The following is an 11,199-nucleotide window of genomic DNA, read 5'->3' as shown; positions in this document are numbered from 1 at the left end:
CAGGCATGGAGTGTTTGAAGAAAGCTTTCCGAATTCACAAGCATACAGTATGCCAAGAGATTGGCCCATTGCATAGTAGGTACAAAAGGACTTAAGTTTTGTCGTTACATCTATAGCTCATTAAAATGCACAAATGAAATAAATTCCAAATTAAAGTTGTTTTTTTCATGTTTTGTTATACTTTATGTTCATCGTTTATCCAAATTGATTAAAAAATGTAAAATTAACTTCAGCTTGCCCTTTCAGAGACAACATTGATAATACATTCTCAGGGTGGCTTTAGAAAAACATAAAAGTATTTAGGGCCCTGTACATTGCCCAGTGGAGAAGACGTAGGCCAGAGAACAGTATACCATATACCTGTTGGGATGCTACATTTACAGGGACGTGTTATTATGTGCTTTGATTTATCACAATACTTGAACCTTTATGTGTTTTCTACAGCCCATCACAGTCTGAGTCCATGGCTGTTTGGGTATAGGTTTATTGTTGACATGATACACCCTGATGAGCAAATCGTTTTGAAGAGGACTTTTTTATTTGCACACATCATTTTTAAGTTGAAAGGTTATCTTTTATTAAATAGTTTATCTTTTGAAAAATAAATGTTCTTCATTTGTTCGTTTTTGTGCCAGAGTAAAAACAACAACAACAACAACAACAACAACAGCACAATAAATCATGAGTATACCTGCACAACTGCTCATTAATTGCATATCTTGTATAATTTATTTGTATGTATTTTATATTCTAATACATATATTTGTAATCACATCTTAGATATGTCTTATTCTATTTAGGCTGTCAGCACGAGCTGTGCTGTTCTACTGTATAGCTTCTTAATATTTATGTTCTTTACTAGGCTGTTTGTTTTGAAATGTACGTGACAAAAAAACGATTCTGATTCTGAAATGTATTGTGGTCTGATACTGTGGGCCTATGCAACTTTTGCTCCCTTGGTCAAAGCAGTTGTGACACTAAAGATTTGTAGGAAGAAATGCACATAGGCTTATAAAAAACAGTTGAAGCAAGTGAAACCACTTTGCTGTTACCTGTCCATGCAAAGCGTCTTATGAAGGAAAGGTAAAAAGGGCATGAATTACTGACGCACCCATAATCGACAAGATTGTTTTTTAAGCACCATGGCCAGCGACTCCTGTTGCTAGGCAGCGTCACCGTGTTTGTATCAGGGAGTTGTGGAGAAGTGCACTGAAACCTACGCTAAAAAGAGAAGCTCAAGGTGTGCGCAGTATGACTCGCATCTTTTATTAGACTTTTGTTTTAATTTATAACGAGTTTAGAGTTAAACATAACATACGCTGACTTAATATGTAGACCACACAGAGCACTAAACCTCAAGTTGGTACCAGATTGAGATTTGCAAACTTCAGCACTATACTCAGGTCTCCCCCTCGTTGCAGAGCGAATGGTTTCGCCCATGGATTCGGTCCAGCACTCACAGCTCACAAGAGGTCTGAAAGATAGAGATTTTTTTTCTGTTACTGGCAACGTCAGTTTTCATTTGTAACAGCGTTACACACAATAAACACAGTGATAGTCGGGAAAATCCGCCCGCGACTGACTGGACTGTTTCTCTAAAAAAAAAGAAAAAAGAAAAAAAAAGACCCCATTGTGTCCTTGTATGAGCCGTCCGAATGACACCAGCAGAAGCGCTACACTGCAAATGCCTGGAATAAAAAAGGTACAGTAACATTAACGGGCTACCTTGCTTTCCCCCCTCTCTCTCCATCCTTAGCCAGGCTGTGAAGCTAAGCTAAACTCTAAAGCATGGCAGGTCATTGTGTTTCCTTTAATGTAATGGAAGTTATCTCAGTAAGAGATGTGTTATTTTGCAGCAACACGGATTTTAAACGCCCTCTGTTTGCAGGGCAGATAGATGCACGCTTCGTTAGATGGTGGAAACAGGAAAGCAATATTGCAAGACTGTTTTCCTGTACAATTCTTCCACCTAACCTATGCAAGTGGCTAGCAGCCTTGCGTTAGCTTGTGCTTGCTAACAAATAATGTTTAGCTCTAAAACACCGGCTTTGGCTCAGTCTTTTTATTTGTAAGTGCAGACAATTTCCTAAGAAAACCAGATTATCCAGTATAGTACACGCAAGATGTAGGAGGTCCGTCTTGCGCTAATCGTCATATTTAGACTAGAATAACATAAGAGGATGGCCTACTATCTTGCCAGTGACCTGGACGATACCATATTAAAAGCTATGCTGTGACAGGCATTGGTAGCATAGCTTATTAACTTAGGATAGCCATGCAAGTAACATAAAGAAGCACACTAAGCATACACAAGCGTACTGCTAACAAAGGGCTGTGCATTTAATTGAATTATTGTCACTTGTGCCACTGAAATGAGCACCCTGGTCATCTTCTAGACCCAACAGAGCAAATGGATTACATAATAATAACACCATAACACATGAGTTATGTTAAGCATCATGCCTCTCCTGGAAAGAGATAATGCCATTAAGAAAAGGTGATGGTGATGTGGATCATAACTGGCATGCTGAAGTTCTTGATTGTTCTGTGGTATTTGTTGTAGCATTAATCTCACAGTATTTTAGAAATGAGGATTGTACACTGTACATTTCAGGCACATGTGAAGCACAAGAACACCAAAAATACAGGTTGGAATGGCTTATTTTTCCAATCAAAAGAGTGTACATCTTCATTGTTAAACTTTTTTTTTTATGATTCGACTAATTTTTTAATAATTGTACACAGCAGCAAATTTTTTAAATTATTTTTTCGAATTCTGATTGATAAAATTAACCTAGTCTAACTAGAGCAGTAAGCAGATATTTACTTATTAACTTGACCTTTTGTTTGAGTTCTCTCATATCCACAGACTCTTGCTTGATTTTCTGATTGTCAACTCCTCTCAAACAATCAGACAGCTAAGAATAAGTAAACCAGTTCACTGTTTTTACACCTCTGTGCACCCATGTTCGAAGGCCTTGATGATACACCTCCACACATTTAAATTCTACTTTTGTTTGCACACTGCTTATTTCTCAACTCCAGTGACCATAACCAGTTGCTTAGTTCTGTCTCAAAGAAAATCAGGCAGGATGATATATAACAGAATATTTAATAGCATTAAAGGGTAGCACCTGAAATTAACTTTGGACCACTTTGCTTATATTACTGTAGATTTCGATACATTTAAGCCAAACATTAAGCTGTTTGTTGATTTATTTCTGTACCCCGTGGGCTGATATCTCCTACACTTGTTCTGGAAGAAAGGCACGAAGCCAGAGTTTGGCCATTGGTTTGAGCTAATTTTAGTTCAACAGGCAATACTAAACCAACCACTTTCCGGTTTGAGAAGTCTGCAGAGTGCAGACTGAGTTATTATTTTTCCTGGAAGACAGCTGATGTAGCTAAAACATAATCATAGAAGTAAAAAAAAAATAGCTTTCACAAAACTGATCTTCAATTAGGTTTTTTTTTCTGGACCTTGAAGAGTTAAAGAGAAACACTTTCAGTGCGCTTCAGTTTGTGAAAAATGTTCAGTGAGACTCAACGGTCAAATTCCTACTTGAAAAATATTTCCTTTACAAGTGCTTTTCATTCAAGGATGTATTCACGTTAAATATGTCTTCATTCTGCTCTCTCTGCCCTTTTGAATGCTTTTACAAACCCTGAGGCCCTGACACTGCTGTGATAGCCAAACTGTGGCATCCTGCATGTGCAGAACTTGTGTCTGCAAATCCTGCACTTTCAGCACAACACGAGGCTAAGTGATCCCCCAAGCCTCTCTATTGATTCGACATTTGACAACCGCTTTCAACATTTGGTTTTATGTCAGGAAAACCCATAAAACAAACCCTGCAGGGTTGTGTTGCCGGTCGTTGAAGGGACTTGTGTAATTGCTGTGACATCTCATGTCACGAACATAAAGCCTAGTCGCTCATACTCGGATTTTGCTTGCGAAGCTATCTCTGTGATTTTTCCTTTGATATATAAAACGTGATCATGTATCTTTGATTGTGGAATAATATCTATGTGAAGTGAATCATTTCTTGTGTTCTTCCTGATTATTCAGTAATTTTGTATCATATAACAAATCAAAGTTCCTGAAAGAGCACCACTACATACTGTACACACACACAAACAACTTGTGCTTAATGCTCAGAGAATTCTGCATAACCATGCCCGATAAGACAGACATGTATTTGTCATGCATCTATGGCCTGTGTAACAGAGAGTGAAGCTGAGTAGCATGAAGGGCCTGACTCTACAATGAAGCCTTGTTGTGTGTTGTGTATAGCGAAGGGGTAGTGCATGAGCTCAGCATCTATATCAGTTCTGCCCATTCAGCCTTGCTTTGCTTTGCTCTTCTGGCCCTCTGGCTCCCTCTGTTGTAGGAAAATGTAATTGCATCTGAGGATTAATGGTGGATTCTCTATTTAATGGAGGGGATTTAGTTAAGTTTCTAGCTTTAATACTTCACTGTGGGATTAATTTAGATGATTCTTGCTATAGAATATAGTGGTAAGTAATGCTTTCAGTAACTGAATCCCATATAATCTTCATATTAAATGAACATGATCCATGCAGTTAGTATTTAAAGTTTTTTTTTTTTTTTTTTTTAAACAGGAAATGATAATCGCCCTGAAGCACATGTCAATGAAATGTGACACAATCAACATGCTCAGGTCAAACCTGTGACATCACAACAGAATCAATTCACACGGTCAATCAATGATTACAGTCAAATACATCCCACTTTTACTGGGTGATTCGAGCAAAGCAAGGCTCGCATGTTGTTTAGCGTCACTTTACCATTAAGGCAAGTGAGCAGAACACAGCAGAATCACTCATTTTAGGTTGTCGATAAGCATTCATTGTTAACTTATTATGAGGTTGTCAGGCAAAAAAAAAAGCCAAAAGACATTTAATCCGATTTCCGAAGAAGATAGTTTGCTTCATGCTACCATAGTAACGGAAAGAGAAACGCAGATGTTGATGTTGAACGCTGACTTCACGAACCTAAAGAAGAAGATGATCACCTGAAGAAGACCTCTGGTCGAAATGTAGTGATCGATTCAAACTTTTTGTGGGATTTGAACACGTGTGTGTGGGGGCTCATCTGATAAAGCAACTTCCATTTTCTTCTACTTGCGTTTGTGTGATCCCTTCTTATTCCTGAGAGTTTACGTGACACCAAGGTCTGGTGTCCCTATAGAGAAAGTGTTCTGGGCTTCCCTGTCCAGAGAGCCAGTCCAGCACAGGGAGACAGGGACAGACTGTCATCAGCACAGCGTGTCTCACTTCATCACACCTCCCTTCCCCCGGTGCTCGTCTCTTTTCCAGTCTCTGTCCTGCTCGGGATCAATGCCTTGTGCTTATCGAGGGTAGACCAGGAGGCTGGCAGGAAGGAGTACTAAGTGATCGAGCGATTTGATTGGATAGTTTCCCCACACAGACAATGCTGAGAAAATCAATAGGGTGGCTTTACCCACAGGTGTGTGTGTGTGTGTGTGTGTACAGCCATTTGTGGACAAGAAAATGGGATTGTCTGTAAATTCTCACCACTAGAGGCTACTGTTGATCTCTTTCTGAAATGTTAAAGCAGCACAATGAGCCTCTATTCCGATGTATTTCATTATGATTCATATGTGATGGGGTCACAACTGTTATCCACGAAGTGATACCCTGCATCTTAAGAGGTCAACATTTTAACATCTTAACATGAGTGTTTGATATTTTTCTTCTTCAACTTCAGGGAAGAGGCTGAACAGGAAGAGGCCTTTTTATTTCATTATTGTGATAGCACGTGGAAGTCATAGGCTGGTTACCTTTTATAAATGTTAAAACAGTTCATGAAGCAGTGGTGAGCTTCGTTTGGTTTTAATAATTAGTCTTTTGCTTGTAAAAGGCCGAAACATATCTGATAATTTGCAAGAATAAAAAAAAGACTTTGAACGACATACATGAACATTTCATGTGGAAAATAATTTGTTCTTTGCCGTGTGACCTCCGAAAGGAGAACATGTTTAGCCCTCAATCTGTTTCTATGGATCATTGTGAAGCAAGAAAACTAAGCTGCAATATTTGACTGTTTTGGAAGATCATGTGAAACTTTTACAACATAGATTCAAGCCTGTGGGAAGTGTGGAGTCTACAGCCCAATTTCATGATGCTTGTTTTTTTGTTTTTTTGACACAAGAGGCTTCTAGAGAGCGTGGACGTATAAAATGTTGAGCACAGCGTTAAAAAAACAAAACATCTCCATCTTTACAGACAGAGACAATAGTGGAAACAAACTAAAATGCGACCAGACATTTCAGACAGTGGTTGTAAGACACATTCAGACCACAGCCAAACAGTAACATGATCTGGCAGGCTGAATTTCCCACACTGTTCATAGCCTGAAGCCTCCTTTTTAACAAACCACTGTAAAAGATGCCATCTGTTTGAATGAAGTGACCTCTCCGCCCTACAGTCAAACCCAGCTGGCACAGGCACGGGACACAGCGAGAGGCTGCAGACCCTTTACTTGAGAGCCACATTAATATTTCACCACAGTTCTGTGGAACGGCAATTAGTCGAGCGGACAGCACACAGGTTTAGATGATTGCATTCGTAGTACTGCGGTGTCAGAGCTGTACAGGGGCTCTTGGGCGTGCGTGCCGCTGTTTTAAATCAAACGCATGTTCAGTGCACTTTTTAGTCCAGTGCAAAAGTCCACACAAAGCCACAATGTGTGCTGGAGCCACCTTCTGTCCACTCTGCTTACTACCGCGACGATTCAGCAGCTATAAAAATATTTCTTTCCTTTCTCCTTTACAGGCTTTCCTATCCATCCCGCTGTCCACCCCCCTCCCCCCCTCCCCCCCCTCTCTCTCTCCTCTTTGCGCTGTAAATAAGCAGGGGCTGTGAAGACCCTGGAGAGCCCTCCCCCCCCCTCCCACTTTTCCCCAGCACTTCTTCCTACCCCTGCTTCCTCTCTCCATCTCCCCCCTGCCCACTTTAGACTGTGCTGCTGCTCTTTATGCTGCTGAGAGGTGCCACCGAGATGCTCAGATGATCTATTGGGCCATCCTGAACTACATCATCCATACGGCCCAAGACAGCGAAGACTAACTAGAGGGACTGTGAGAGAGCCCCTGGAGGGTGCTGTGAGGACCCTGAGAGGCCCACCCGCCCGCCAAGCCTGGCAGAGAGCTTGGCTTGCCCCTTGACTCCAGCAGCCCCTGAGATGCCCTCCCCTCCCAATGAAGGAGGTGAGTAAGAGAGGTCCCACTCCCCTAGGACTGAAGGGCTTATTCTGCTCGATGGTTAACCCTCGTCTTGTGTTAGCTTTCTGTTACCATCTCTTATGTTAACGGGTCGGTTTTGACCCATGTCTTAAATCAGCTGTAAAATACACTGAAAACAATTATCTATCATCCAATTTGTTTCTCATCTCTTGGTTACCTTGTTAGGCTTCCTTATCCATGAAAATATTGGTTTTAATATTTTTGGTGTGGGCCATTGGGCCTTTTTTTTGTCAGTATACCCCTCGATTTCAATTTTAAAAAATGGTAAAATGAACCTCAAGAGAATTGTATAAATAAATAAAAGGTTGTTGTGTTACCTGACTATTACTGAGGGGTATTAGAACACATCTCTTAAATAAATTTGTTTTATTTATTTTTTCATTTTAATAATTTTAACTATAGTAACATCTATGGTGTTACGGGTCAATTTCGACCCATATATATTTACTATTATTTTTCCATTACTTGGTGGATGTGGGTCCACAACACAAATGCATTATATGCAGATACATCGAGGATGTTGTAAAACACAACACCTATGGCCCTGGGTTGAACATCAGTGGAAGAAGCTGCACCCATGTGTCCCAGACATCCCTGATGGGGGCAAGCTTGTCAGATCTTGCTCTGGTTGTCAAATCTGAGGACTCTTGATATCATATGAAAGGTCTGAAGTGACATTGTTGCCTGGAAAATATTTCTACCTGTCGATGCATCCCAGAGACTATCAGTGGCCTTATTGCAGGATCTGTACACTCCAGCAAAAAAAAGAACACCAATATAAGCATCCAGGTATTCCTCATCCATGTTTTTCCACATGTCGCCATGGACTTTTTTTCCTTCAAGGTTTGTCATAGCAATGATGACTCTTTTTAGTGACAATGGCATAAATAGCTCAAAACATGTCTTGATGTCAGTGACTCTCGTCACAGCAAACCTTGAGATTCCAGGGGTCATTTTGATGACATTTGCAGCAGCTACCCTGCCATGTAAATCATGATGTAATGAGCTGCAACAGATCTCACCATTTTTGGACTTGAATCTTTCAGCAGGAGTAGCTTCACCACCGGTGAACTCCTCATCAGACTCATCAGATGTGTCTGTGTCTTCTGGATGATACTCCACATTGTCTTTCTCCTCAGAAACCTGTTCATCCGTATCACTATGCTGCTCTGTGTCCACTCCCTCATTTTCAGCAAAAATATTATCCAGAACTTCTTTCACTGTAAATCTTTTTTTCATTTTTGCATGCTGCAAATTGGAGATGTGCACTCTGCAAGTCACCAACTCTATACTGAATTGACCTCACATGTCTGGAAATGCCTGTCGTTGTTTGTTTTGTTTTTGTACTGGATAACAAGGTAAAATGAGAATCCCCTAAAGCTCACATGATTGGGAGAGGAGCTGGCTGTCAGTGTGTGTTCAATTTTGGCTCTAATTATTGCTTTATAATCTTATTTTTATAACTGGGTCAAAACCGACCCTAACAACACCAAGGTCATAATTTTAACCAGAGCATTTTACAATTTAGTGAAAACCAAAAAAAATGTTTTATTTTGTTGAAATAGAGATTCCTGACAAAGTCAAAAAGCCTTGATGCAAAAAAAAAAAGTTACGTGGTTCTTTTATGCATTTAAAAACTAAAACGGGTCGGTGCCGACCCTAACACAAGACGAAGGTTAAGTCAGATTGCATTTTTTTATTTTTTTTATTTTTTACAAATGATGTAGCACCAAAAGCACACACACCTGGCCACCTGCTCATACATGTCCCTGCCTGCTTATCAGCACCTTTTCTCCCATGTAAACAACCACACACACACACACACACACACACACACACACACACACACAGACCAACAAAAAGACAGACAAACACACATGCACGCACAAAATGTGATAAAAGATGATGATGCATGCAGCTACAACAAACAAGATGCCTAATTTATTGACACCCGAGCTCCATAAACAAGCCCCATTAAATCCCCTGCAGAAATGAGGAAAATATATTAGAATACTTCAACAAGTTCTGTTTTTTTTTGTTTTTTTTCTCCAAGTCTGGAGCACAAGCTGTGACTGTATCTAGTGTTGTTGTATGCTGTCTCCTCCTCTAGAGGATCATGGAGCGTCCCCCGTGAACGGGCCATCTGTGGGCTCCTACCACAGCAGTGGGAAGAGGAAGGTGCGCACCAAGAAGAAGAAAGGCACCATCACTGCCAATGTCGCCGGCACCAAATATGAGATCGGTACAGTGACATTTTACTTGATTTAGGCCCTTTTAAAATATGATTTTTGACATCAATACATTGTAATGCACATTTAAGATTTAATAAGGATTGAACACAGGCGTGAGAAGAAGCTACAGCAGTTGAATACACTACATCATTGTCAAAAAGGAAAGAAATCTTCTGCTCAAACAGAGGAGCTAAGCCGGGACGTACAGAGAGGTTGTTTGAGAGGTGATGAAATACTTTTAGAGAATCATATTGGCATTAATGTGTTGTGGTTGCCTAAATGGGTGGATTACATGTGCAGGGGGTTGTGGTTTTAGGTGTAGTCGAAGTTACTTCAGGTGTTGTATCGTTTTTCCGGTAATACATCTGCAACAGCAACATTGGGCTCATCTGGCAAGCTCCTTTAAACTAAGTTCTTACTACATACATTCTGTTACACAAAGCTCTCAGATTTCTAGCTTCTGAGTTTAAAATCTTGTTTTCCTCATTTTGATTTCATGAGTGGGCAGGAGCAACGCGTAAGGTGCTCCTGCAGGCATTAATCTGTTCATTCATTTGTAGAAATGGCTTTAGATAAGGCTCAGTCAGCTCCAAAAACAGCTGAAATCAAATCAAATTTGCTGTGGTGGAGTGTTTGAAAGAAACCATCTTTTTTATAATGTAAATGAGGCTAAATTAAACCTAATAGAGTTGCCGGAGACACCTGGGACTGACCTTCATACATAAATCCTTACTGAGATAGTTTGACTTAGCAGAGACTTTTTTTGTTTTAAAAGGGCCAAAAGAGCACAGTAAGCACTCCTTGCATGTTCAGTATATTGTGTGGCAGCACAGCTCTCAGGGGTGAACTACAACCTTCCGAAACCAAGGAGTCAGCAGCAGCAGTTGGGGGAGGCAGGGATGCTGTAGGTAGATGGGAGTCTAGCTGTGAGTCAGTTTGCTAGCTGTGACGAGACCCTCACAGTGGCCATTCTGAGGGTAGTGTAGGGCTATTTTCAAGGAAAATTAACACCGAGGGCCAGATGGATGGCTCATTTCTGCTGTTAGCTTTTTTCTGCAGCGGTCTTTTCGTATTTCAGAATTGATAATTTTACAGGTAAAGATCACAGGTTAAGTGATGCGGTGTTTGAAGTTTGCTTTGCTCCCACTGAGAAGGGAATGTAAGCTCCGGCCCGAGGACGTCTTGTTTGGCGTTATGTGAAAAAGGATTGATTATAGCTTTGCTCTCAAACACCCTCCTCATAACTGTAAGCACAAGCCTGCTGTTATGTTAACCTGGTGCCCTGTTCCAGTTAGCGAAACGCCGTTAGCCCCTTCAGACATTAACAGATGAATGAAGGTACATGAGAAACACCTTTTTCCTATTAAAGCGCCATCATGCAACATTACACAAGGTTTTTTCAGGTTCGTGAAGGCCTTCAAGAAATTAATTAATACCTCGTTTCGTTAGGGCATATGAATTTTTCATTTCTTACTGAATAATGAATAGTTGTAGGATTAATGTCTAAATGGGCTTGCCACCTATCTTTCATACTATGGGGTTTCCTGTGGGATTTGAATGCATTACAGACAATTCATTTATCTTTTTGAAGAGAGGCATTACGATTGGCTGCTCTCCTCAGTCATTCCATGAATGGTAAATATTGCTGTTAGCTTTTTGATCTATAGTCTCTTGGACTC

The 11,199-nt window shown here is 40.5% G+C and overlaps 1 protein-coding gene across 4 annotated transcripts in view; it reads left to right on the top strand.

Moving 5' to 3' along the window:
- The first annotated feature begins 1,182 nt into the window (after window positions 1-1,182).
- ttll7 (tubulin tyrosine ligase-like family, member 7) overlaps window positions 1,183-11,199 on the top strand; it is a 69,438-nt gene continuing 59,421 nt past the window's right edge. For all 4 annotated transcript variants that reach the window (XR_013779710.1, XM_079350480.1, XM_079350481.1 and 1 more), the window contains exons 1-3: window positions 1,183-1,702; window positions 6,820-7,253; window positions 9,400-9,531. Coding sequence is in view for 3 of the 4 variants with exons in the window: in XM_079350480.1 (XP_079206606.1) it covers window positions 7,229-7,253; window positions 9,400-9,531 (157 nt within the window). In the remaining variant the exon portion in view is untranslated. The remainder of the gene's footprint in view (window positions 1,703-6,819; window positions 7,254-9,399; window positions 9,532-11,199) is intronic.

This window comes from Symphodus melops, assembly GCF_947650265.1.
Source record: "Symphodus melops genome assembly, chromosome: 8".
Lineage (NCBI taxonomy): Eukaryota > Metazoa > Chordata > Actinopteri > Labriformes > Labridae > Symphodus > Symphodus melops.
The sequence above is the reverse complement of the archived record's forward strand: the minus strand, read 5'-3'. Positions and strand labels throughout refer to the sequence as shown.